General features: G+C 55.8%; 4 protein-coding genes and 1 long non-coding RNA gene across 10 annotated transcripts in view; 4 read left to right on the forward strand and 1 right to left on the reverse strand.

Annotated features, from left to right (window-relative positions):
* The first annotated feature begins 1,881 nt into the window (after nt 1-1,881).
* On the forward strand, nt 1,882-8,622 carry HOXA7 (homeobox A7). Of its 4 annotated transcripts, none has more exons than XM_072783688.1 (3): nt 1,882-2,549; nt 5,498-6,085; nt 7,076-8,622. In XM_072783688.1, the coding sequence occupies exons 2-3, from the start codon at nt 5,707-5,709 to the stop codon at nt 7,411-7,413; spliced, it is 717 nt and encodes a 238-aa protein (XP_072639789.1). In that variant the 5' UTR covers nt 1,882-2,549; nt 5,498-5,706; the 3' UTR covers nt 7,414-8,622. The 4 variants fall into 4 exon arrangements, with proteins under 4 accessions (XP_072639789.1, XP_072639788.1, XP_072639790.1 ...); XM_072783687.1 differs by lacking the exon at nt 1,882-2,549 and adding an exon at nt 3,693-4,345; XM_072783689.1 differs by lacking the exon at nt 1,882-2,549 and adding an exon at nt 4,608-4,684.
* Nucleotides 2,309-11,383, reverse strand: LOC140608816 (uncharacterized). The gene is made up of 3 exons (XR_012010799.1): nt 10,727-11,383; nt 4,206-10,103; nt 2,309-3,745 (listed from the first exon to the last, which is right to left on the reverse strand). It is a non-coding gene; the product is annotated as an uncharacterized lncRNA (long non-coding RNA).
* HOXA3 (homeobox A3) overlaps nt 9,970-26,168 on the forward strand; it is a 45,515-nt gene continuing 29,316 nt past the window's right edge. For all 3 annotated transcript variants that reach the window (XM_072783667.1, XM_072783664.1, XM_072783668.1), the window contains exons 1-2: nt 9,970-10,109; nt 22,345-22,448. The gene's annotated coding sequence lies outside the window, so the exon portion shown is untranslated. The remainder of the gene's footprint in view (nt 10,110-22,344; nt 22,449-26,168) is intronic.
* On the forward strand, nt 14,530-17,045 carry HOXA6 (homeobox A6). The gene is made up of 2 exons (XM_072783690.1): nt 14,530-15,188; nt 16,585-17,045. Exons 1-2 carry the CDS (start codon nt 14,747-14,749, stop codon nt 16,842-16,844), a joined length of 702 nt encoding a protein of 233 aa, XP_072639791.1. The 5' UTR covers nt 14,530-14,746; the 3' UTR covers nt 16,845-17,045.
* HOXA5 (homeobox A5) lies at nt 17,190-21,463 on the forward strand. The gene is made up of 3 exons (XM_072783671.1): nt 17,190-17,593; nt 17,750-19,453; nt 20,436-21,463. Exons 2-3 carry the CDS (start codon nt 18,559-18,561, stop codon nt 20,684-20,686), a joined length of 1,146 nt encoding a protein of 381 aa, XP_072639772.1. The 5' UTR covers nt 17,190-17,593; nt 17,750-18,558; the 3' UTR covers nt 20,687-21,463.

The following is a 26,168-nucleotide window of genomic DNA, read 5'->3' on the forward strand; positions in this document are numbered from 1 at the left end:
AGGCCTCTGAGGAGCTGGGCTGAGATCTCGGGTATCCTTGGCCAAGAGTAGTAAAAGGCCACCCTTTCATCTTGGCGCCCCCAGAAATTTCCACAAGCCGGGTCCACTGAGTCTCCGGGGCCTTCCTCTGGCTTGGGGTGGAATGGGGGGCGAGTGGAAGGGCAGGGCTGAGCCCTGAAGGGCCTGCCTCCTGAGGAGTTTCCACGGAGGGAAACAGGAGCCCGACTGCCCCGACTCGGCCGCCAGGACAGATGTTTGGGGGCTCCCAGGGGGCTAAAGGCTTGCACCCCGCACTTAAGGGCCTTTAGTCAGGCTGGCCTACCTGGGGGGCTCTGTGTTCTGTACCACACTCCCCTCCTGAGCACAAGTCCTGGCAGAGGCAGGGCCTAGGCAGCCGGGGAGCCTGAAACGCCATAAAAGCAAATGAGGGCTGTTGCCGTTTATGGGGTGTAAAGGGCTGCGGGGGGAATGGCTGCAACTTCGGAGGCCCGAGCGCCTTATAGATGTGGCCAGAGGGTTCACCTCATCTCTCACCCCCCTTTTCTTCTCTCGCTCTCCTCGCCCTCCCCCCACCACCCCGAGACTTCTGGAAAGTTGTCTGAGTTCCGACGCTTTAAGGGGGAACCAGGACGCCCGAGGGATGGGTCTTCCCCTTACACCCCCACCCCCACCCCGCCGCCAGGTTGGGACGCCCTCTGTTGTTGCAGACAGAAGGAACTTCAAAGAATGGGCAGTAAGGGTGTGCCATAAAGGCCGGGTCTGCGAACTGTCTGGAATTCGGCCCTTAATGAGTTTACAACTGTCCAGCCCCAATTAAGATTTTCCACCAAAGCCCTTTCATTTGTTTGCTCTGTCTGCACCGATAAAGCGGCTGCGGAAACAGCTCTTTTATGGGCACCGCGCTCTCGGCAGCGTAGATTCCGGGCTCCACGCACACACACCCCCCCTCCGCCCCAGGGACCCGGCCCTCGCCCACCTTTGGGAGTGGGGCGCCCGGCCCGCCTCGGCGGCCGACGAAGTTCAGGCCGGGCTGCCGGGGCTGCAGTGCAGAGATGCGGCCAGCAGATGGCAGTGTGGCTCCACGCAAGAGGCGCCCGCGCCGCCATCTCCCGCCGCCGCAACCCTGGGAAGTTCCTAAGATGTCGACTTGACGCTAGCCTTTCTCGAATGGGAGCCCCAGATTTGAATGCACTGCGCTCGTATATTTTCTGTGCTGCTCAGGCCGGGCCGCAAACCTCGTTGGGAAACAGGCAAGCGGTGGGGCTCTCCAGACCCGCACCGCTCCGGCCCCCCTTTCCTCTCCCCGATTCCGGAGGCCTAAGCGCTGCGTGGCTGCAGCTGTCCGGCGGCTGCGGGGCTGCAGCCCCGGGCGCGGGGGCGGCTCTAAGGTCACCGTCCCCAGTCCGGGACAGGCCTTGGGCCAGCGCGACGCTCGGAGAACTCGACTGAGCGGCGGACACACCGCAGGACTGAGGCCTCCAGCCCCGGGACTCGGTGACCTCCCGGAGGGTGTGCAGAGGGCGCCTACCTTGGCCAAGGGTTCTGCGGCGGCGGCGGGGGAGGCTCCCTCACGCTGCGCCCGGGTACCCGGCCCCGGGGAGCCAGCACCCTGGAGAGCCAGGCCCCCAGGACCGCAGGACCCGGCCGCCTCGAATAAGTGACAGTAAAATCAGGCGGCTGAAAATGGGGGGTGCGGGGGGGAGGCATTCTTGCTGACTTTCTAGTGTGCGTTTGGCGGCTGAATTGCCCGAGACGGAGAATCCCTGGGAGCACAGCAGGGGCTGCTTTGATTGTTCTAAAAATAAATGCGATGCTTAAAATAATGATGATAACATCCTCGCTCCGGGCTAGGAGTTCACTTCGTGAAAGCTGCCGGTGCTTCTCTCGCCACGGAACTTCCTTGGCAGTGGAGCGGCTCAGGATGCGAGGAGGAGGGAGAGGACCCCAAGCTAGGCCCAGCCTATCCTGGACCGTGGGCGGGGAACACGCCCCAGAACCTTGCAGGAGGCGGCCGCGAGTGCGGGTGCGAGGATCAGCCCGTGGTGCTCAACAGTTTCAGAGGGAAAACGCAAAGCAAACAGAGAACCCCTCGGAGCACCCCGGAGCCCTGTGAACACGCCACGCGGTGTGTTTATTTGGGTTGTAATAGTCTCTGCCAAGCCCACAAAATGTTTACAACCTGCGTCTCCGCGCTGTACACGCTGTAAAACTGGGGACTGGATTTTGGCTGACATCTCCTGAGTGTTTCTCTCTCTCTCTCTCTCTCTCTTCTTCCTTCCCTCCCTCCCTCTTCTTCCCTCTCCTCCCTTCTTCTCCGTTTATAGACACACGTTGGTATTGCAGCACACGTCCTCATTATATTTCCTACATAACACACACTATTTGACAGCATCTGATTGTAAGAAGGGTTTTATATAGCTTCCCCGAGAGCCGCCCGTGGTCATGTATCCAAGCTGCAGGTAGAAAGCTCAATTTATGTAACTACAAATAAATGGTGAAGGAGCAGATCGGTGGCGACCGCTTCTCTCCACCAATGACGGAGGCTTCAGGTAGGTGCCGGCGGGTTGGGATCCCAGAGGCCTCACGGACTGCCACGCGCGGGGCCTCCCTTGCCCTTGGCCGGCTGGTTGGCTGGGAGGCGGCTCTCCTGGCCCGGCTGCCTGGGAAGCGCTTCCCTGGTTAGCTGCCAGCCTTCGCTCCTTTGCACTCGTCGGGCATGGATTTGTCCCCGCGCCGGGACCGGGGACTGCTCAGTGGCGGAGGAACCGAGCGCAGCCCGCGCGAGGGGCAGGGGCGCGAGTGGAAACGTTAAGAGAAGCAAATCGCCAGCCGCCAGACTCCAGGCAGGGTCCCTGCGCTCCCCCCACCCAGAGCTGGGCTTGCATTCTTAGCTGGGCTGCAATATTGAGCAGTTTGGTAACAAGAAGCAAGGGAAACACACTCCGTGTGATAGGTAGGAACCCAGCTCTCCAGGAGAGCGGTGAGGAAAAAAAAAAAGTCTTTATGTAAAGACAGCTCGGCTGATGAGAAACCCGCCTGCACGTGCCTGCTCCATCCAGGCTGATCGTCAACGAGTATTTCTGTGAATATGATCACATATAACCCAGTGCATTTGTGTCTTTTCAGACAAATAAGTAGGAAAGCAATGGATCGAGAACACGAGATTAAGGAGGCCTTACTGAAAGCCTGACTCTGTCTGGCCTTTTCGTTTTAAAACCCTGCCACAGGAGGCGGGAGGAAAGAGAGAAGCCCAGAAACGAAAGAAAGGATTCGGCACCCGCGGGGCTCGGCCCAGTTGGCTGACTTGGGCCCGGAGAGGCTGAGGCCCTGACGGCAGTATCTGGATTTTCCTTGGCCCAAGCGGAGGGGCAGTGCGTCCTGCCAGGACCGTTTGGACCTGCGCCGGAAAAACCCAGGCAGGGATGAGCCTGTGGCGTGGGCTCCGAGCCCTCTTGGCTGGGATTGCGTTCCTTCTCGCGCTCCCCGAAATGTATCCCCACCGGGTCTGGGTCGTTTCACTTCAGGGCAAGGTTTTGCTTTAAACACCATCGCTGTCGGCTGCTCCAGCCGCCCGAGTCTAGACAGACGGCGGCGGCGGCGGCGGGGCCGGGTCTTTCTCTTTGCATCTTGCTCTGTGTCACCCAGGGAACAATTTATTGGTCTAAAGCTGTCTAATTCCGTCTCTTTGATCTCCTAGCTTCCTTGCTTGCTTCATCTTCCTTAAACTTTTTTAGGTTTTTATTTCCTGCCAGAAAATGATGCTATTTAGAATATTTAGTTTTTCTTCTCTTCCCATGTTACAGCCTCCATTCCCCAACTGAGACAAGCTATCATCCCGGTCCTCCATAAAGGGCATCCCCGGATATTGCCTCCCCACCAGCCCCAGTGCCCCGAGGGGAAACCAGCAGGCGCCCACCTGCCCGGACAGCCCCCACCTCTCCACCCACGCCCCTGGGCAGTCCGCTAGGCAGGAACTAGGGCTCCGTTGCATCCGGGTCTGAACCCTCTTGCTGCCTTTTGTGCTCCTGGGACCCCCTGAGAGGGTGCAGTGAACAGGGGCGGCCTGGACTCTCTGAAAGTGATGGGAAGTGCTTTGTACACAAGGAACCAAACTCTATAATTTAGAGGAGAATTTCCGGAGCAATTCCATTGTGAGGTCGGGTTTATGGTGTGCAATCGAGCTGAGCAGTAAAAGGCATACTGACCTGGCGGCTGGGCTTCCAGCGCGGCCTGAGCAGTTTATGAGGCGTTTAGGGGAAGGGTTCGCCCCACCACACTCCACGGAGCGGTGGGCGGCAGGGGCTTCGGCTGGTCCAACCCTGCACAGGGTTGGAGGCTTGGAAAGGTAAGCTCCATGCGTTGGGGGCCTGGATGGGAAGGAGGGAGACTATTATGTGTTCCCTTCTCTGTGAGCCAGTCTTGGAAATGTGAAGCCTCCAGAGCTGGGTGGTCTTTCGAGAAGTGTCCCCCTATTTTGTTTTGGGGGGGTCTCTAAAAGAAATAGAGATCCATAATGGGCTGAGGTACCCAGGCACCTGGGCCCCTCTTTCTCCTCTCCAAACTGGCTCTAAAGTGTGTATTGCTTGCTCCCAGGCACTCAAGACCAAGAGGAGCTGGCAGAGGCCCATGATTGGCCCTGAAGAAGCTTTCCAGAGAAGTCCCAGCTCTAGGGGTACCTGGAAAGGTGTGGGACCTGAGGTTCCTCCAGCCTTAGGGAAGGAGATTTGGTTCCCCTGGAGCCAGGGGGAACCAGAGGTTGCAGGGAGGACAAAAGAGGAACTAGCCAGTTCTTAGGCTGCCAGAGGCCAGCCAGGTGCCCAGCAGCGAATGCACAGAGCCTGCCAGGACAGCGGTGTCCAGGAGGAGGGAGGAGAACCCCACGTTAATAAATCTGTTGGCAAATGAGGCTCATTAATAGATAAATATTTCACTGCTTCCTTTAAGGCGGATAAACAGTGTGCCGCCGATTAAGGAAAGGAAGCTGGGAGACGTTGACTTTATTCGAACCACATGGTTCCAGTTTGTGGTGCGTTCTCGCTGCAGCTGGAAGCGACGCTGCGCCGGCCCCATCTGGATCACAGTCTAAATGGGCCTATTGCCCAGTGGACCTGGACGGGGGTGGGGGCCGTGGGGAGGATGGGGGGTGGAGGGTGGAGGAAGATGAGGGCAAAGAACCGATTTGCCCAGAGCTGAGATTTGCCCACGGGCTGCCTTGGGGCGGGCGGGTGCGCAGAGGGTAGAGACCCTCGCTAGGCTGGGTCCGGAGACAGGACGGGGGCGGGAGGGCCCGCAGGCTCGGTCCAGAGTTCGGTAACAGGCAAAAGGAGGCTGTCCCCGGCCGAGCCCGCGCAGCCTCCGCGGGCCAGGCGTCCAGGTGGCGCTGGGCTGAGCGCTCGCGCGGAGCCTCGGGGTCCCTTCCCCGCGGGACGCGCCGGACCCGCGGGGCGCGGGCAGATTCGTTGGCCACATATTTGAGCCTCTTCCCCTTCCATTCTAGGCTGCCGCGGGCCCCGCGGAGCAAGACCACCTGTGAGGGCTGCTGAGATTGGCGGAGGCGGTCATGTGGGCGGTCACGTGCTGCGGCGAGCTCCGTCCAAAAGAAAATGGGGTTTGGTGTAAATCTGGGGGTGTAATGTTATCATATATCACGCTACCTCGTAAAACCGACACTGAAAGCTGCCGGACAACAAATCACAGGTCAAAATTATGAGTTCTTCGTATTATGTGAATGCGCTTTTTAGCAAATATACGGCGGGGGCTTCTCTGTTCCAAAATGCCGAGCCGACTTCTTGCTCCTTTGCGCCCAACTCGCAGAGAAGCGGCTACGGGGCGGGCGCCGGCGCCTTCGCTTCGACCGTACCGGGCTTGTACAATGTCAACAGCCCCCTGTATCAGAGCCCCTTCGCGTCGGGCTACGGCCTGGGCGCCGACGCCTACGGCAACCTGCCCTGCGCCTCCTACGACCAAAACATCCCCGGGCTCTGCAGTGACCTCGCCAAAGGCGCTTGCGACAAGGCGGACGAAGGCGCGCTGCACGGCCCGGCCGAGGCCAATTTCCGCATCTACCCCTGGATGCGGTCTTCAGGTAGGCGAAGCAGCCGGGCGGGCGGGCGGGGCGGCAGCGCGGAGCGCGGGGCTGCGGAGCGCGGAGCGCGGAGCGAGGCGACTGCGAGCCGGCGGCCCCGTGACTCCTGGCGGCGCAGCCTTTCTGGTTTTAATTAGAGTCAAGGCGCCATAGCGTGGAGAGCCCGTAGCATTGTATGTAAATGAGGCTCATAAAACTTTTTATGACCCAATTAATGGGTTCGATCCTCGTAAATTTATTTAACTCCATTTGCCTTGGAATTTTAACATTTTGTTCGCTATTCTCTTTCTCTCTCTTTCTCTCTCCCTTTCTTCTCTCCCTCCCTCCTCCTTTTCCTTTCGGCCAGGCTCTCCTTTTTCAAAAGCAGGAAGAGCCAAACCCTCCTTCAGGCCAGGGCCCCTCTGACGCCCCTGTGCCAGGGGCCATTTAAAGGAGGGGTGGGGAACGAGAGAGAGCGGGGACGGGGGGGGGGTCGGAGTGCCCCAGGAAGGTCCGGGGATGGGGGCGCGGTCTTCCAGGGAGGAAAGGCGCCCCTGGAGTGCGGACTGCCCGAGGGTCACCCACTTGCCTAGCAAGGGGCGGAGGGGGGGGGGAAGCGGCCCAGCTCGCCTTTGAATGGCAAAAGCGCAGCGTCTCCCACTTGCCCACACTCTATATTTACAATTTCCCTTTGTCAGGGGGAAGCAGGACATTGTGGAAGCCTAGCCGGCTGGAAAGGGCGGTTGTAAAGTTGGGATTCTGCGCCTTTCCTCCTCACAGAGCTGCCTGCGCGTCTGGCACCGCAGTTGGGGTCTTCCGCTAACGCTCCCGCTCCTCCCCCAGCTCCGTTCGGGGGCGCGGGCGGAGGGGGGACGCGCGCCCGGGTCAGCGCTGGGAGAAAGGTGCAGGCTCTGGGACGGCGGCCTGGCTAATGCACTGTCCTGTCTGTGCCTCTGTTGGTTTATCTGTCCGTGTGTCCATGCATCCGTGTGTCCGCATGTCTGCTCCCAGGGCCCGACAGGAAGCGGGGCCGCCAGACCTACACGCGCTACCAGACGCTGGAGCTGGAGAAGGAGTTCCACTTCAACCGCTACCTGACGCGGCGCCGCCGCATCGAGATCGCCCACGCGCTCTGCCTCACCGAGCGCCAGATCAAGATCTGGTTCCAGAACCGCCGCATGAAGTGGAAGAAAGAGCATAAGGATGAGGGTCCGGCCGCCGCCGCCCCCGAGGGCGCCGTGCCCACCGCCGCCGCCGCCGCCGCCGCCGCCACCGCCGCCGCCGCCACCGACAAGGCCGACGAGGAGGACGAAGATGACGACGACGACGACGAAGAGGAGGAGGAATGAGGGGCCAAGTCGGGGCCCTGGCTGCACCAGACAGTCGGGAAAAGCGTCTTTAGAGACTCACTGATTTTATTTACAAAAGTGGAAAAAATAAAAAGAAAACGTAAAAACAAAAACAAAAACAAAAACAAAACAGTCCCCAACCTGTACCCATCTGCCCCATTACCCATTCCAGCTCCCATCTTTTCTGGACCGAGCAGCCGCCTAGCCTGGGTCCCCTTGGGGATCTCTCTGCCCCCAAGTACCCCCAGCAGACACCCTCCCTAACCCCAGTCGGACCAGCTCTGTGCTGGCACGGCTAAAATACTACCTAGCACAGGCCTCAGCGAGAGGCACCCCAAACTACCTATGGGCCCAGCCCCAGTAGGCCTCCACTCCCAGGAAGCCCCGACCTGTCCCCACACTGGCAAACACCCAGCACCTCCCCCATACCGACAAGGACCTGATCTTCTCAGTACTACCTACTAGTCCCAAACTACCTATTTTGTGCTCACTGGCTCGCCTGCTACCTAGTGCCGGCCCCTTCCCCGGCCAGGCCCCTCCTGCTTCTGCCTGGCAGCCTTGAGGGGTCCCTGAGGCTGCATGGAGAAGGCACTGGGGTCCGGGGACCAGGGTATTGGCTTCTATTTAAATTGAAAAATAATATATTTATTCCAAAGCATTCTAAGTGCTGCAACCTAGAATCCCTCCTTCTCTGGCCTGGGCATCCCAAGTTCAGGCCCACTACCCCCACTTCTGGAGGGGAGCATTCCCAAGCTAGCTGCAGATCTCTGGGTTAGCTTCTGCTTAGTAGGACTGCAGAGTTGCTCCCAGCCTCCCTGCACCTCCCCTGGCCCCCATATCCTACTGTCCAGCCATGTTGAATATATACACCCTGACTTTTCCTACAATAGCAAATATTGTATATTTGAACAAGATTTTTTTTGTCATTTATATAGTCTTGGAGCTCATTTGTAAGGCAATGTCTTGACTCGGGAAGGATGTGTTAATGGGGTGACTTTGTAGCATGGTGTGTTGTCTTGAGCTAACTTTATAGCTGGTGGGGAGAGCCATTGCCCTTCCCAATGCCCTTCATCTCTTGTGTTGTCCTGCGTCCCCCTTGTCCCTGTAGGCTCTAGCTTGGGGTTCCAGGAATGGGAAGGCACGCTTCCTGTCTTGCCCAGCTAACCGTGTTTTATGTAACAAAAATAAAGATGCTTGGTGACAAAGAAATGTGGACTGCTTTATACAGGGGGGCCTGGGAAAGAAAGGTAAGCATGACTGGAGAGCAAAGCCTGGCTAAGTCTGTATGTCCAAAGGGGCTTTGGAGAAGCAAAAGTGGAAGGACAATTGGGGTCCAAGTGTTGAGTGTCTATGTATTGGTGTATATGTGTGTCAAGTCCCTTTTGGTGTGGATTTGCATAGGTATGTGTGTACCTCTTTTGTATGTGTATTTTATGTATGTGTGTATTGCTACATGAGTCAATAATTTTATGTGATTCTATGTCCATAACTGAGTGCATGTGTTTCTGTGTGTAAATAGTTGCGTGTATTTCCGTGTCAATAATTGAGTGTGTGCTTTTCTGTGTGTCATAATTGTATATGAATTTCTCCAAAGATTTTCATCTTCATTTTGTGTGTGTGTGTGCACAGACATCTTCCAGATCTCTTGAAAACGGAATCTTCAATGGATATGTTATAGTCTATGAACCTCCCTAAAAAAAACCTCCACAAATTCCATGAGCGAATACAAAATCCACCTTTTCCTCTAAGGCTGCGGGGTGGGCTGGGTTAGGGGTATTACCCTGCCAATGATCCCGAATTTTCCACGAGTCCTGAACAGGGCCCCAAGCTAGGAGGTGGGATTCAGGGCCTCTGACGCAGCCCCCCGCCCACCCTGCATTCAGGCAAAGCCAGGGCGCCGGGCACAGCGCTGCAGCTGAGGGGTGTGGGAAGGGGCAGGGACCGCAGCCCCGGGCTGCTGCCGAGCCTGGGCTGCTGCCGAGCCTTGGCGGGGGCGTGCGGTGGGCGCGGGGAAGGTGGAGGGTCTGGGTAGGGGCGAGGGCCGACGGGGACAGCGCAGGATAGCCTGAGCTGGGCAGGCAGGCGGAGACCTCGACTGCGGCCTCCTGCCTAGGTCGGGCCCGCTTCTTATTGCTCTTTTAATAAAACCCGGCCCAACTGGGTTTGTAAAACCTGCGGCCCCCAGTCGGGGCGGCCTCGGTGGTAAGATGGCGCCGGTGCAAGAGCTGCCTCCTCTTAGTGATGGGGAAAGGGTCATAAATCCGTTGTTGTTTATGAAAATTTACAACTTTGCAATACAACTTTATGAGTTGTTCGGCCCTTCCATTGGCCGCTGTCGGTCATGTGGATGGGAACCGTGAACATGAACTTTTTTATAATTTCCCTTGCGAGAATAGAGCCGCATTCTTTTGCTCCGCTCGGTCCTGCCTGCTTCGGAGCTCTGCCTTCCAGCCGGGCTTGGCTGCGCTTTGTCCGGCGATGGCGAGCCAGGCGAGGCCCTGGCCCGGCCCGGCCCGGCCGCTCCCGCTGGAGGTGGGGCGCGTCCAGTTCCCGGCGCCTCGGCGGCCGCTTTGCAACTCGCAACCTGGCTAATTTCCTGCGTCCTCTGGCACCAGGAAGGAGGACAATTCGTCTCCCCGGCTGCCCAAGCGACAGCTGTCAGAGGGGCAGGAGCTTCTGGGAGCCGCCATCTGAAGGTGAGACATGTGGGGAGACAGGAGCAAAGGTGGTGAGATGGCAGCCGCGCCGGCGGCGGTGGGGGGAGAGGGCACCCAGGGCGGCTTGGAAGAGGGGCACACTCACCCTCGCCCACACTCAGCGCTCACACTTGCCCCCCATCACGCGCGCTCGCACACACACATACACACGAGCGCGCGCACACACGCGCACACACACTCCCTTTCTCTCGCCTGCCCCTGGCTCACCAGGGCGGTAATGCCAGCCTTCCTTCCGTGGCACAGCGCCCTGGCACGGGGCAGGAGCACTGAGGGCTTCTCTCTCCTCTTCCCCAGCGACCTTGCCGAGCCCCCAAAAGAAGTGGCCCTGCATTCTGCGTTCCCTAACCAGACTCTCGGGTTTGAAGGGTTTTTTTTTTTTTTTTTTCATTCATGACCCAATTGGCTCGATTGAAATCCCCAACCACCGGAGACCATTCTGGACCTGGGGAGGTGGGAAGAGGTGAGGGGGGGGGGGGGGCAGAGGGAATTAATTGACATGCGTTTTATTAGTATCAACATAGCACCTTCTATTCGGAGGGACTAGGTTTGTGGAGAGGAAGGTAGAATGAGGGGAAAAAAACACAACAGAAACTTACTAATTCAGCCAGGTTCCTCTGCTGATTGCCTGCTTCCCTTCACTCGGTGTTCCGATGACAGAGGTGTCTGAAGCGCGGGGAGAGGGACTGGGTGCGTGGGTGGAACTCTGCGTTGGAGGAGAGGATGGGGTTAATTGGCTGGGTGTTGCTTGGCGGGAAGTTTCGGTGCTGAGAAATGTAGTGGTGTTATGGAGAGTGGCAGGGGCCGCAGCGAAGGTTGAAGGGGGGACGCAAACCGAGTCTGGGCGATAGGGGGACCCCCCACCCCCCCACCTCGGCGCAGCCGGCTGGCGACCGCACGCCCCACTTTCCGCGAGCGCGGAGGGGACCGTGGAGCCGCCCGGGGAGGAGAGGCACGGAGGGTGCCGTGGGCGTTGGCTTTATGGGGCGCGGTGGCACCGGCGGTGGCGTGGCCCGGGTGCGTCTCGGCCAGATTTGCCCCAGACGCTTCCTGGGACTGCGACCAGAAAGGATCCTGAGGTTCTGGGCTCGAGTTCTTTTTGTTTGTTTTGTGGCCTCGGTTGATGTTGTTTTCCCACCCTAAGACAATGCCTTGGTATGCATTAGAACGTCGAGACGCGGCCGCGGCCGTTTGGGACGGCCACCGGCGCCCCGGGTGCGCTCGGGGCGGATAAAGCGGCGCGTTTGCGTCGCAGGGCCGCGGGCTGCCTGACTGCGGCTGCCGCGGGCAGATTATTTATTGCGGCCGCGCCGGGCGCTCGCTGCTGCCACGCTGTGGCCGTCGCCGGGACCGACGCCAGCCGCAGCCCCGCGTCCTGCAGCCTGGCGCGACTGCTGCGCGGGCCCCTCAGAGATTCCCAAGCAGGCCGAGGAGTGGGGGGCAAGGGAGGACCCGATGGGCGGCCTCCCAGGGCCTGTCGGGAACCTCCCCCGCCTTGGCCACCCCTGACCAGAGCTGGACGCCCGGCTCTGCTCGGGTCCTCCTCCCACCCCCAGCGCCATGGAGACTGGTTGCACAGGCGGCCTGGCACGTCATGGCTGCTTCTGTCCAAACTGCGCGTCCCAAGGCGCCCCCGGGGCGCACGCTGGTGCGGGGAAGACGCCCGCTTTGGGATTTTGAGATCGGAGAGACCACTCCTGGTCCCGAGGCCTGCAGGCCTGGCTGGCCCTGAGGAGGATTGACTATGGCAAGAAAGGCGGGCTTTGGCGTCAGGCGAGGGCCTGTGACAGGCGGAGGCCGCACCTGTATGCTATGGGCTCTGGCCTGGGCTACAGATCCAGGCGGCCTGGGTGGCCCTCAAGGTCCCCCCCAACACACCGGCGGGCCGCTCTCCAGGCTGGCGGAGGTCGAGTGGGCAGCCCAGGGAAAGGGCGGACTGTGGGGCCCTGCACACCATCCAGTCCCCTTTGAAGAGCAGCTGAAAGGTAAGTGGACTTTCTCCGTGGCTTTGACCTAGAAGAGAGAGTCCTGGTAGCCGTTCTCACTATCCCAGGAGAGGCTCCCTCCAGCGTCTGGGGCTCCTATTCTTGCCTGAGCGGTGTGTGTGTCTCTCGCTCTGTTTCTCTCTCTCTCTCTCTCTCCATATATATAGGCACCTAATGCTGGTTGGAGAAATAAATTGGGCCGTTGCCAACATAATATGTACCAGCCTTGGCTAACACGTAGAGATTTAATTTATTTTTTCTATCTCAGTGCCTACAGAAGCTGGAAATACAGTATTTTTTGGCTCTTAGCTGAGAAATCAAATTCTGTCATTGTCTGGGGTAATTATTAGATCAAGAATCCAAGTCAAACCATGACAAATAGTAACAATAGTAGCATAGGTAGTAAACTGCCATCAGTCCCAATACTGTGTGAGACCTGGAGATATGAAACAGAAATTATAAATGTAAACATTTATCAACATCTCTCAACAGTTATTTTCGTCTTATATAATAATAATTTGTTTGAAATCACTGTCATCTGATGGTCTTGTTTAAGAAACAATAACTCAAACATGATTTTCTTTGGATCTAGCTTTAAAAATATGGTTTCCTTTAGAATTTTAACCTTGAGCTTTCATTTGCGCCTATCGTGTCTATTCCCTGAAGGAATTCGAGGGAAATGTTATATTCTATCTTCTCCTGTGGGGCCCTTCTTTATATATACACAGGGGAAACTTTCCCAGCTTGGATTGGTTTGGGACACAGGCAGAAGGCTTCTGGGTACAGCCCCCATCGGGTGGGCAGCAGCCACTTTCAGGGGTGCTCACGAGGTTCTGTGGGGGCCACCCGTAGTCCTGTAGTCCCGTCCTTTCCCAATTTTCTCCTTTTGAGGGAAGTGAGGGCAGGGGAAAAATTCAAAAAGCAAGGAAGAGATTAAGAAAGTCGTTGGCAGATCCCTAGGAGGCATTGGTATCCCCCCCCCCCAAGTCCTGAGCCCCATCGGCCTGCATTCACCAGAATCTTACAGATCTTACAAGTATCCTCTGGAAATACAACCAAATTGTATAAATAGTTTTTCTTCAGCCTCCACAGAATTGAGGATTTTAAAGCTAATTCAAGGGTTTTACTAGCCCAACAAATACAGTTGTAAAAATGCCACTGGAAAGATATCACATTTTACAAAATGAGATTGATCCATGTGCTGTAAAAGTCAACTATCTGGAAGGCACACCTCTCAAGCAAGGGAAAGTAAACCAGGACATGCTTTTCACGTCCTGTCTGGGGAAGGCCAGGCCTGGGACCACGGTAAAAAGCAATGCAGAGGATTCCTGGAGCGGTTGAGGCAGCTCTTCCTGGTATAGGAGCAACTGCAGGCAGCAGACCCCCAACAGCCCCAGGAAAGGCAAGGAAGGGGTACACCCCAGGAAAGGGCGGGCTGTGGGACACCCTGCAAACCAAGCACACCAATGATCTCACGGCCTTGGAACATCCCAGCTTCCTTCTATGCCTGGCTGGGCAGAGACCTTGGGTGGCTGTGCCTCCAGAATGAGGACAGAGATTCCACATCTGGATCTGTCTCAGCTCTGAGCTGTCAGGGTGTCGGGTTGGCGAGTCCCAAGTGCTGGGCGAGGGGAGCAGGTCCCACAGCCGGCTTCCGAGCTCAGTCTCAAGACCACTCCTCTGTAGGTCCCTTTCTTGTTGAAAACAGTGGTTTCTGGCCTCTCAGCTCCTGGGTGCAGAGGTAGGACGGGGGATGCCCAGCTTGTGGGGTGCTTTGAGGCCACCCAGTCGCTGGCCATTGGAGGGGAGCCCGTCAGGACTCAAAGGAGGCGTGTTGTATGTGGGAGGATGGGGCCGGTCGGGGAAGAGGTTTGGCCGCATCCTGGTCAGCTGGAGGTGAGCCTTCCGCACCCGGCGGCGGCTGTGGCGGCAGCGAGGCCCAGGCCCTCGGTGGGTGTGGGGAAGGAGAGGAGAAAGGGATGCACCGATTGCTAAGGTGCAGGAGTGAGGAGCAGGGCGTGAAGGCCTGGTTTCTCACACCCCCTTCTCGAGCTCTGGAACCCGCACCCACGGGTAGGGGAGCGCAGAGGGAGGGGCAAACTCAGGGCCCTGCCGGGAGGGCAGGCCGGTGGGGAGCAAAGCCAGCGTTGTCACCGCCCCTCCGGGCGCGGGGCTGCCAGGTTTCCTGTTTGGAAAGAAAAACCAGCAAAATCCGACCAGGCAAGAAGGGGAGGAGGAAGGAGCGGGCCTGGCGGGGCCTCTGCGGCGGCCCGGACTCCAGTGCCCCTAGCCCGGCCCGATCCGCACGCCCCTACCCGGGCCGTGCCCGCCGCCGGCGTTCGGGAGGAGAGCCGGGCCGGCTGGCTGTGCGCGCCCATCAATCTGCCGGGCCGGCGGCGGGCGGGCGGGCGGGCTGGGGGCTGTTTGTAACTTTGCTGCCTCGGTCGCCGCGGTCCCCGGGGAGCGGGCTCCAGCGCTCGCTCCCATTGGCCGCCGCCGCGTCAGCTGGTGCGATTTGCTGCTGTCGCTTTTGGCGTTCGGCCATCCAGAAACAAACCAGTTCGATGACTACTAATAGTTATAGCCAGATGTACTAATACACAACAAATCACAGTCCTGCAGAGGGGCGCGCAAATGAGTTCCTATTTTGTGAATCCCACTTTCCCCGGGAGCCTGCCCAGCGGCCAGGACTCCTTCTTGGGCCAGCTGCCCCTCTACCCGGCCGGCTATGACGCGCTGAGGCCCTTCCCGGCCTCGTACGGGGCGTCGAGCCTCCCGGACAAGACGTACACCTCACCTTGTTTCTACCAACAGTCCAACTCGGTCCTGGCCTGCAACCGGGCGTCCTACGAGTACGGGGCCTCGTGTTTCTATTCTGATAAGGACCTCAGTGGCGCCTCGCCCTCGGGCAGTGGCAAGCAGAGGGGCCCCGGGGACTACCTGCACTTTTCTCCCGAGCAGCAGTACAAACCCGACAGCAGCAGCGTGCCGGGCAAAGCCCTCCATGACGAAGGCACCGACCGGAAGTACACGAGCCCCGTTTACCCCTGGATGCAGCGGATGAACTCCTGCGCGGGTAAGGCATTTCCCTGCAGCCCCCCCAGGAGAGTGGAGGGAGACGGGGAAAGGAGGAAGGAAGGCGGAGACAGAGAAAGTAGAAGGAGGAAATAGAAAGAGAGGAGGAAAGACTGAACAAAGTTTCTTTGGCTTTTTTAAGAGATTAAAAACAAAAACAAAAACAAACAACCCCAACCCATGCCCAGTGAGGCAATCAAGCTGTGGCCGTGTGAAGGCTCGGCACTAGTATCCTTGTAAGGTGACACCTTAGGGAATCGAGAGGGGTCACTGCCACTCTATGTGAGACTCAGTGACAGGGGCAACCTGAACAGAGAGCTAGGCTGGGTGGGAGGGAGTGCCTGCCCACACTTCACCCTGGTAATAACACCCTGCTCAGATCCCCAAGCAGAGATGGCCTTCTGCACCCACCATTGATAACTCCCTTTCACTCCCCAACCCCTCTCCTTTCTGCCTTTCAGAAATCCATATAGATTAAAGGCTCTCACTAGTGTCTCCCTAAAGCCTTGGAGGGCCACATCCCCAGCCTCAGGATTTTTTCTCTTTCCCCTCCCTCCCCTCCTCCCCCTTCCACTCAACTGCTCACTCTTAGCCAACTTGTGCCTCCTTTTGAGGCCCTGCCTGAGTCTCACACACCCAGCTTGGGGGGGGGGGGAGCCCCCCACCCATGGGCTCCTTTGGCACCAGAACAGATAGCCCATCACAGTCCTACATTTCCAGAAACCCCAGATGGCCCATCGCTCCATCCCTTTGCCTCTGGTTTCCGAAAACTCGACAGAGAATCCTTGGAGCAGGGCAGAGCCTAGTGCAGATTTTTAGACTGATAGTGTTTTGCTTTAAGATCCACTTTTTTTTTTTTCCAAGAGAGTGCTGTATTTCTCAGAAGGGCCATACAGTCTGGGGGAGTTTGCAGAGATTTGAGAGGGCTAACCATTTTTCATCTTCCAAAAAACCCCCATGTTGAGTCCTGACATGTGTGGCCACAGTAACACCTTCACAGAAATCCGTGTGTGAATTCCTAGGGTCCAACCTACTTCCAGGGTTCCGCACCCATCCCTTCCAGACACACACAGACTACACTCCCACAAAAGCACAACTCAGGTACCCTGAATTAAGCAGCTCATTCTCTTATTTTGCTTGTAATGGTTTTCTGACTGAGCAGATTTTCCAAAAAACAATAACTTCTCACTCCAAATTGTTTTAGGTGGAAAACATCTCGCTTGGTAGGAAATAATCTTCTCCCATCCGGCCGGCTTTTGGCCTTAGACATAGCGAAAGAGGCTGGAGCGGAGGCGAGTGGGCTTCCAGTTTAGAGGCCAGGGGCGCGGGGCGCGGGTCTGACTGGTTCGGCTGCCGGGATCCTGGCTCACCGGGCGCCCGGCCATTTCTGCCCGCAGGTGCTGTGTATGGGAGTCACGGGCGCCGAGGCCGCCAGACCTACACGCGCTACCAGACGCTGGAGCTGGAGAAGGAGTTCCACTTCAACCGCTACCTGACGCGGCGCCGCCGCATCGAGATCGCCAACGCGCTCTGCCTCACCGAGCGCCAGATCAAGATCTGGTTCCAGAACCGCCGCATGAAGTGGAAAAAGGAAAATAAACTCATCAATTCCACACAGCCCAGCGGGGAGGACGCGGAGGCAAAGGCTGGCGAGTAGACGCCTGGGCAGGGACCAGGCCAGCGCCGCAACCTCCCTCGGCTTTGCCCCCTTGCCTTCGCCTGCTCCCCAACTTTTCTCCCCCGCCTGCTCCTCCGGGGGGCTTCCGCAGCTTCAGGGGAGTTGGGAGCTTTGCAAACGCCTGAGCATTTATTTCTTACCAAAAAAAAAAAAATAATAATAATAATAATACTACACACAGCCAATCCCAGCGGTGGAGCAGGGCGCACTGCACACACAGTCCCGCTCTCCAAGGCTGCCCTAGCCGGCTCCGGATCCCGGGGCGCGCCCCGAATTCGTCCCTGGCTCTTGTGCTATATTGCGCCTTTGCGTGCTCCTGAGCTCGGGGACGCGGGATTGCTGGAGAGGAAAGAACCCGGGGCCGAGCCCCTTTCGGTGGGTGTCTGGGCGTTTCCGCCTCGGTCCCTCGCCACCAAGTCCCGGAGGGTACCACCAAATCGACTCGGGCCACTGGAAAGAGGGGGCCTAAAGGCCGGGGCCCCAGCACTGCAGTGGCATTCCAGGCCGCTCCTAGACAGGAAGAAGCGTAAGGAACAAAGGGGGCCCTGAGACAGCCTAGTCTCTCGGCCCCGCGCGCGCAACCGTCCGTGGAAGAGCAGCAGCCTCAGCCGAGCCGCCGCAACCTGGGCGCGGGTGGAACTTTACAGCCCCCGGAGAGCCTGGGCTCCCGAAGGCTCCAGCTCCGGATCCCGGACCCCGCCTCCGATGGTGCCTGCGCTGCTACCAGGGTAGCTTTCAGGACCAAAGGAAGGGGCTCGGGGCCATGGGGCAAGAGTCCTGGTTTCCAAATGTGCCAGGGGTGCCTGCGACGCTCAGCCTCCAGCGGGAAGTCCCCACCCCCCCATGCCTTTCGGCTATATTCGTGATCTACTTTCGTCTTTCAGGACCCAGGAAAATACGAAGCTACTAGGCACTGGCACGAAATGCTTCCATTAGCACCCTCATTTTACTCCTGGAGGTCTAAGCAAGACGCTCATACCTCGGCCCAAGGATCCCCAGCCTCCAAGCAGCTTCTGTGGCTGCGGGGAGGCTGGGCCCACTGGCTGGGTTCACAGAGAACCCTCCGACTTGGGGCCCGGCTGCCTCCAGGAAAGGGACCTGGTGGTGAAGATTCTCCGGATTGGATACTTAAAGCAAATCAAATAGCGAACTAATGACACGAAAACCATATTTACACGAAAGAAAAATCGACTCCGGTTATAAAAGTGTATGGAATTTGACCTCGCCTCGGAGAAACACTACACAAAAGCTATCTTTAATAGACGCCTGTCATTTAAGAGCGGCAGGGACACTGTCCCTCATGCACTCACAGAAAAACAGAGCCGTAATTGTAGCTGCTGCTGCGGGCAGGATTTATTTCTCCAATTGGCTAAATGGCCTCCCCCCTTCCCCGAAGGTGATATCTGTATTTTCAAATTTCAGAGCTGCCGGCACGACGGGCAGAACCGACCCCAACCTCGACACAAAAATAAGAGGGGCTGCACAGCGGGGAAATAAAGTTGTTGTAAATAAAATCCAAGTCACCATCTCCCCCCAATCCTCTGCATCCTCGCCGGGCGCGCGATCGGCAGCTGACGGCCTCACAATTGGTACATCCTAATGGAACTGCGAGGGAAATGCAATAATTTTGCCATAATGGGCTGTAACCTCAATTCGACCCCGGCCCTTGCAGCCCTGGGTCGGAAGCGGAGCGATGCGCCCTGCCTCCAGCGGGTGGCGCTCGAGTCCGACTGAACGGCGGCGGCGGGTGGCGGGCACGCGCCTGCGGCGCGCGCGCCACCCCTCTCGCCTCCACCCAACTCCCCCATTAGTGCACGAGTTTACCTCTAGAGGTCATCAGGCAGGATTTACGACTGGACAACAAAAGCACGTGATTCGAAGTCGTACCCCATATTTGGGTGCCTACGTAGGAGGGAACCAAGTACATGTCCCAGTCATTTCCATAATTCATCATAAATTGTGCAAGGGTGCTATAGACGCACAAACGACCGCGAGCCACAAATCAAGCACACATATCAAAAAACAAATGAGCTCTTATTTTGTAAACTCATTTTGCGGTCGCTATCCAAATGGCCCGGACTACCAGTTGCATAATTATGGAGATCATAGTTCCGTGAGCGAGCAATTCAGGGACTCGGCGAGCATGCACTCCGGCAGGTACGGCTACGGCTACAATGGCATGGATCTCAGCGTCGGCCGCTCAGGCTCCGGCCACTTTGGCTCCGGGGAGCGCGCCCGCAGCTACGCGGCCGGCGCCAGCGCGGCGCCCGCCGAGCCCAGGTACAGCCAGCCGGCCACGTCCACGCACTCGCCTCCGCCCGACCCGCTGCCCTGCTCCGCCGTGGCCCCCTCGCCCGGCAGCGACAGCCACCACGGCGGGAAAAACTCCCTGGGCAACTCCAGCGGCGCCTCGGCCAACGCCGGCAGCACCCACATCAGCAGCAGAGAGGGGGTTGGCACGGCGTCCGGAGCCGAGGAGGACGCCCCCGCCAGCAGCGAGCAGGCGAGCGCGCAGAGCGAGCCGAGCCCGGCGCCGCCCGCCCAACCCCAGATCTACCCCTGGATGCGCAAGCTGCACATAAGTCATGGTAAAGCCAGCCTTTTTCTAAATCCACGCGGCCGCGGGGGCGCGGCTCTCGGTCCCCCCTCTCTTCTTTACCGCCCTCTCTTCCCGTCTGTCTCCTGGTCTCGCCTCTCCCAGCCCTGTGGAGTCTCTCCCCGCCGTTCCCTTCCCCTGCCTTCCTCCTTTCACCTTCTCTTCTCTGCAGCGCCCAAAGCTCGCAGATGGGGAGGGATGGGGGTGGGGGAGAAGGGCCGCTGGCCAGGCAAGTTTAGATGTTGAAACGGGGGGGTGGGGAGGAAAAATCCCATATCGAACCCCAGCGCCTCGGAACGCGCTCCCGGGTCAGGCCAGCCGAGCAGGGCGCAGAGAGGTAGAGGATGGCAGTAGGGGCCGTGAATTGGGCTTGTCAGGGCGGATAATTTATGAGGAGGGCTACGCTGGGGAAACAGCGTTACTAATTAGAGTCCCCGAAAAGGGGCTTGGGGGGGGGAATAATCGAGGCGAGAGCCGGCGGGATTCTGAAGTTTGGGAGCAGAAGGGACAGCAGAAAGGGGAAGAAAAAGAAAGCAGGCGCCCCAAGCGTGCAGGCTGGAACAGAAGGCGGCTCGCGGGGCTGGAACTTTAGGGGAGGGTGACCTGGAGGCCACTTGGGCGCTCAGGAAAGGGCCTTGCTTCCGTGGGTTTCTGAGAGGTGGGCTGCCTGGGAGGGCAGTGCCCCGCCTCGGGACGCCAGGGGCAGGGCCAGAGGGCAGGAGAGGGGTGAAGGAAAGCCGGGCGATCCTCCGGGACGCGGCTCCAGCCTCAGATGGGCCGATTGTTCCCAGAGTCCAAACTGTATTGTGTTCTCTCTAGAAAGGAAGAGGGAAGGAAATTCGGGAGGGGTGGGCCGGCGAGCAGGGAGGACTTGTTGAGCGTTTCTCCCCCGCTCCCTGCTCAGGACCCCAGCTCGACTTGGGCACCCGGGGGCTGCGGAGTTGGTGGCTAAATCGCTGACTTTTCTGTTGCAGACAACATAGGCGGCCCGGAAGGCAAGAGAGCCCGGACGGCCTACACGCGCTACCAGACTCTGGAGCTGGAGAAGGAGTTCCACTTCAACCGCTACCTGACCCGCCGAAGAAGGATTGAAATAGCACATGCTCTTTGCCTCTCCGAGAGACAAATTAAAATCTGGTTCCAAAACCGGAGAATGAAATGGAAAAAGGATAATAAGCTGAAAAGCATGAGCATGGCGGCGGCGGGAGGGGCCTTCCGCCCCTGAGTATTTGAGCGTTTAAAGTACTGAGCAGTATTAGCGGATCCCGCGTAGTGTCAGTACTAAGGTGACTTTCTGAAACTCCCTTGTGTTCCTTCTGTGAAGAAGCCCTGTTCTCGTTGCCCTAATTCATCTTTTAATCATGAGCCTGTTTATTGCCATTATAGCGCCTGTATAAGTAGATCTGCTTTCTGTTCATCTCTTTGTCCTGAATGGCTTTGTCTTGAAAAAAAAAAAATAGATGTTTTAACTTATTTATATGAAGCAAGCTGTGTTACTTGAAGTAACTATAACAAAAAAGAGAAAAAAACACACAAAAAAGTCCCCCTTCAACCTCGTTTAGTGCCAATGTTGTGTGTTGCACTCCAGTTGTTTAACTGTGCATGTGAGTGGAAGTATTCCTGTCTCAATAGCTCCAAGCTGTTAAAGATATTTTTATTCAAACTACCTATATTCCTTGTGTAATTAATGCTGTTGTAGAGGTGACTTGATGAGACACAACTTAACTTGTTTGACGTGTAGTGACTAGTGACTCTGTGACGAAAACTGTGACTCCGAGCGGTGTGTCCCTGCGTGCCTTTGTAGGACCCTTTGCACGAACTCTGGAAGTGGCTCTCCTAAGCGCAGCTTCAGTGATGTATGTTTTTGTGAACAAAGTTACAAATATTGTCCGAGTCTGGCTGTTTAAGCAAACTGTGATCAGCTTTTTTTTTTTTTTTTTTGTATTTGTTTTTAAGGAAAAAAATACTGACTGGAAACAAAAAAATAAACTTTCTATTGTAAGTTCTCTTGGTCTGGTTTGTGCCAAAATAGCAAGCGGCTCTTTCTGCTCTTCTGTCTGTCCAGTGCTGGGAGGCAGTGAGTCTGAGGCTACCTGAGCAGCCTGCCTGTGCTAGGAGACCTCAGACTAACTAACACCCTGACCCGCCACCTCCCTAACTCTGACCCATCAGAGTGCAGGGCAGAAGGTGGAAAAGCTGTATGTAGGTGGTTCCAAAGCCTGAGTCCAACCTGCCCATCTCTGAGGAAACCAAGTGAACTTACTGGGTACCAAAAAAAAAAAAAAAGGAAAAGAGAGAAAGAAGGAGCAAAAGCACTGGGCTTTGTTAGCAGCCCTCAGGGCCCACACAGATGCTGCCTCTTTGCTAAGGTCATCCTAGGCCTTCACTTGCTGAAGAGGCTGCTGCGCCCCATCATGGCTTCGAAACCCTCTGCCCCTTAACCCACCCAGGCACCCCTTCCCATTCCTTACCCTGAGCCCAGTTGGCTTCTTTTGCTACAATTAATTTGCTACAAATGGAAGGTACTTACCCCATCCTAGCTCGATTGGGAAACTCCTCAGAGCAGCTAAAGCGCAACTAGAGATTTGCACATTTACCGACTGCTTACACTGATGCCGTCTTTCCTTTTAAAAGTTATAAAACAGTAAACTTTATAAGCCCCAGTTCCGGCTATATGACATTTGGGTGCCAAATGAATAGGGTTTTGTCTATGAATTAGATCGTAAAATCATCCATAGCACAGACAGATCGGCTCACTGGCTATAAAACGTCACGTGGGGCCATTAAAGTAAGTTTTATGGTTTTGGGGAGTTGACATCCAACATTATATACCACATAACATATAATCTCACTGACGCTGGACTCCATTTGACTCTTTTGCAGGCTACGTGTGCCGCCTGGTCATTCAAATTGTCAATTTTAGGTCAAGAAGTGTCCAAACCACAAGTTCTCAAAACTCTCTGAAAAATGGCTCCCTCCGAGTTAAGGTAAGCTCGCCTCCTAAGCGCTTTCAAGTTTATTTGTACTCTGAAAACTTTCTTCCTCCATCTCTCTCTCTTTCTCTCTCTCTCTCTCTCTCTCTGGTTCAATGGCTCTGAGGTTGCCTCTGAATTCAAAAGGGCAGAGCCAACTTTTCCCCTGCCCACAGTAGCAGCGCCAGGAGCCAGCTCTGCGAGGCACCCCGGTGAAAAGCGCCTGTGGCCGCCGCGTCCCCAGGCCTAACTTTAATTGCTTGCTGCACGACCGCGAATGTTAATGACTTCCGCTGCTCTCGCCGGCGCGCAAAAGATGATTTTTGTGTGCGAACGGGCCCTGTGTGTGCAGACTCGGCCAGGCCGCCGCCCCCCCATTCCGGGGCTGGCGGGGCTGGCGGGGCTGGCGGGGCTGGCTCGTCGGGGGGTCGCGGAGCCCTAGGGTGGGGGCTGGGAGACAGCGGGGCGCCGGGCCGCGGGCGCCGAGGGCCGCGCTGCGCCGAGGAGTGCTTGGAGTTGGAAAGAAAGGCCCGGGCAGGGCCGAGGCCGACCCTGGCGGGATTCCTTATGGGGCTGTGGCAATATGTCTTCGCGGGCCGGGGTCATCTGGCAGCCCTGAATTGAGGCGGCTGCCTTCCGGGCCGAGTTTCAGGCTGGCTCGGGAGAGAGCCGGAGGGTGACAGAGGCCCGGCGAGGCGCCGGCCGCACCTCCAGGCTGGGCCCCTGGGTCGCCAGGCCGAGCCCAGGGCTCTGGGGACTGCGGGTCCCCCACCTGGGGCGAGGAGTGGGGGGTGGGGGGGCGGAGGGCTCACCGCCCCCTCCCCTGCACCCGGGACCAGGCCCTGAACCTTGTTTCCCTGCACGGTCTTTTTATTTCGGTGGGACTGTTCTCACCCGCCTGTGAGTCTGAAGCAATAAACTTTATGGCCGGATTTAACTTTAGTCTTTGAATCCCCAGGCTAAATGAAAGGAGTTAAAGCGCTTTCTTTTCTTCCGCCTTCCCTTTCTTCTCCCTCTCTTCTTTCCTTTTCCTCTCCTCCTTTGTAGAATTAGAACGTGCACACACGCACAGGACACTCAAAAGGCAACTTAGGGATTTCCCCCTAGGTAACACTAAAGATTAGAGAAATTTACTCCCCCTCAACACACAGAAAAATTCTGCCTTCCAAACTGTGCCCTAAAGTTTGGGGGGGAAGTGGAGGTGTCTTCAATGCCCAACTTAAAAGTCCCCAGAGCCATTAGGTTGTTTTTCCTGACACGTCATAAAGGATAGTTTAGGGAAGAAATTGGTCGCTTGTCAGTAGGAGATTTCCGCCTTTCTTTTGTTAGCTGCTCATTCTGTTTGATCCCAGGAAATTTACATAATCTATGATTTCCAAAACAGTTCCCAATATTGCACCAACAGTGAAGTAAGGTGAAATAAATTTTTCCTGGGTACAATTCTAACTTGGCCTCAGCCACCACCCTCTTTGTCCCCAAATCCTCATATAAGATCTTCAGAGGCAAAGTGACTGGGGATGCTGTGGCCTCTCCAAGGGTCTTTCTCTGGATGGGTACCCACAAGGGACCTAGCAGATTTCCCCTACTCCCTCTGAAGAATTAAGCCAAATTCTCCAACTCAGAAATGAACCAAAAAGAAAAAAGAAAAAAAAAAAAAGATCTGTCTCCAGATGATTTTCTCCTTAGGAGTTGGATAGTTTTCCTGCAAGTGCTAATTGGTAAAGATATTTTTACTAAGTGCTTAAAATGAAAAAAAAAAAAAGGGTATAGTTTTGGAGTTTCAACAAACTTTATTGTGCAGAGGCCACTTATACCCAACAGAAGAAGTCCAACAGTTGTCCCCAAAGTCAGAGGTTCAAAAAACAGACCTGGGAAGTTTTATGAAAAATCAAAACCCTCCCACAAGTCCCACTTCTCTGAAGTAGTGGCGAGGCAAATCTCTGAAGTCATCTTGTATGACCTATTAAAGTACTAATATTTCAGCACTCAGGAAGGTGTGTTGGCATCTTACTGGGAACCAGAATATAAACTCTATTTGGGTTCTCTTTTGTCATTTTGTGTGTCTGTGAGAATTCTAGAGTCTTTGTTTTGCTGCTCTGACTTTTGAGTTCTTTACTGGAAAATATTGGGTTAAGGTTTTATTTTAGTTACTCATTTGGTGATCTTGCTTGAGTGATTTCTTGGTGACTAAAATTAGTAGCAGAAAAAAAAGAGTGATAGGGCTTCTGGCAGGTTCATTTGAGTAACTTGCCCGGAGGAAGTGTCCACACCACCTCCGTGGCCACATCCCACCCGGGGTGTGGGAATGGGCAGAAAGGCTGTTGGACCCATATCCAGCATTACCCAATACAGAGAATCTTTCCCATGTATTAAAAAAAATACAGGCTATAAATATTGTCAGCTTGCTTATTTCTGTCTCTTGTAATCTTCATAAAACTTCAGAGTTCTTAGGAGAGCAGGTTCACTCACAAGGAGTTAAATGACTTTTTAAAAAATACAGCATCCAGTCAGACCTGTGTGAGCATGATTGGAGAATTTCTTTTCTTCCTATTTTCATAGGAAGCATAGTAAAAAGGATGGCTGGTTATCTGCTCATTTTGTAGATAAGTTATTTCTTCTTGTGCATTCTTTGGTGTTGTTTTTGCAGAGGAACTTACTTAGGAGGAAAAAAAAATCTCTGTCATTAAGGGCTTTATGAAGACATCCAGCCTCAGCCGGTGGCAGAAGTGTCTGTGCTCCTCATCTTGTAAAAGGAGAAGGTGTCCAGTATGTGCAGGGCCTCGTTTGTTTCTACAAGCTGAAGAGACAATATTTCCTGAACTATAAATATAATAGGAAGCTTCTGGTCACACTTACTTAGGGGTTTGTTAGGGTTTCCATGGTCTAATTTCACAACATTATGCCGAGATTCCTTTTCTCCAGCTCATTCCCCTGCTTCATTGTTGGCGGCTCTGGGAGAGCAAGACAGAATTTTCTATCAGAAACAGAGTCATGTTCATTTGTTGAGATGTGAAGAGTATTATATCCAAACAATTAGTGAGGGGAGAGCAAATTACATCCTGAAAGATGGGCTATTAAAGAGGAAGACAATCCCTTTAGCTTAAAAGATGCCCTTCGAAGCGTCTTCCTCTGCCTTAGCTTGGGAGTCTGTCTGAGGTTTGCCCACCATGGAGAGTGCAGAATGTTGTGGGCTCCATCCCTTTTTGGCTTCTAAGGCAAAATTTCTTTCTAGTCAATGACAAAACTGTAACGGGGCTTCCATACAAGGTTGAGGGGGTCGGTCTAGGGTCCCACCCACCTAGGAGAGGGGAACCACAGTCCTGGCCATTCTGAACCCCAGAACTGGATCTGCCTAGGTCTGTTTTGTTCGGTGTTTTTCACAAAGAAAGCTGTCCTTCTTCCACTAGGTCCCCTCCCCACAAACCGGTATTTTCAATAATAATATTTGTTATGAAGGTTATTGGGTAATTATTGCGATTTTGTGAAGCAGCCCTTGCTGGAGGTGAAGTCTGTCATCGCCTAACAAATGACGCCCGTGCAGTTCACTGCCGGGTTAAGTAAATGCAGAGAAGATAAATCTGCACACCCTAGGAATCGCCAGCAGAGCACGCTTTAGTACAAGTTCACAGTCAACTCGCTTGCCTGGGCCAGCTCTCCCAACAATTAGGACTGCGTCTTTATTTTTAAATAAAGGGGGGAAAATGTCTCCAACCCCCGCTGCCTGCTTTCTCCCTG

This window comes from Canis lupus, chromosome 18 (assembly GCF_048164855.1).
Source record: "Canis lupus baileyi chromosome 18, mCanLup2.hap1, whole genome shotgun sequence".
Classification (NCBI taxonomy): Eukaryota; Metazoa; Chordata; class Mammalia; order Carnivora; family Canidae; genus Canis; species Canis lupus.

Coding starts and splice junctions, on each gene's coding strand:
- HOXA6 (XM_072783690.1), top strand. CDS start 14,747: ATGAGTTCCTATTTTGTGAATCCCACTTTCCCCGGGAGCCTGCCCAGC. Junction 15,189..16,584: donor GCGGATGAACTCCTGCGCGG/GTAAGGCATTTC, acceptor TTCTGCCCGCAG/GTGCTGTGTATGGGAGTCAC.
- HOXA7 (XM_072783688.1), top strand. CDS start 5,707: ATGAGTTCTTCGTATTATGTGAATGCGCTTTTTAGCAAATATACGGCG. Junction 6,086..7,075: donor CCCCTGGATGCGGTCTTCAG/GTAGGCGAAGCA, acceptor GTCTGCTCCCAG/GGCCCGACAGGAAGCGGGGC.
- HOXA5 (XM_072783671.1), top strand. CDS start 18,559: ATGCGCCCTGCCTCCAGCGGGTGGCGCTCGAGTCCGACTGAACGGCGG. Junction 19,454..20,435: donor CAAGCTGCACATAAGTCATG/GTAAAGCCAGCC, acceptor TTTCTGTTGCAG/ACAACATAGGCGGCCCGGAA.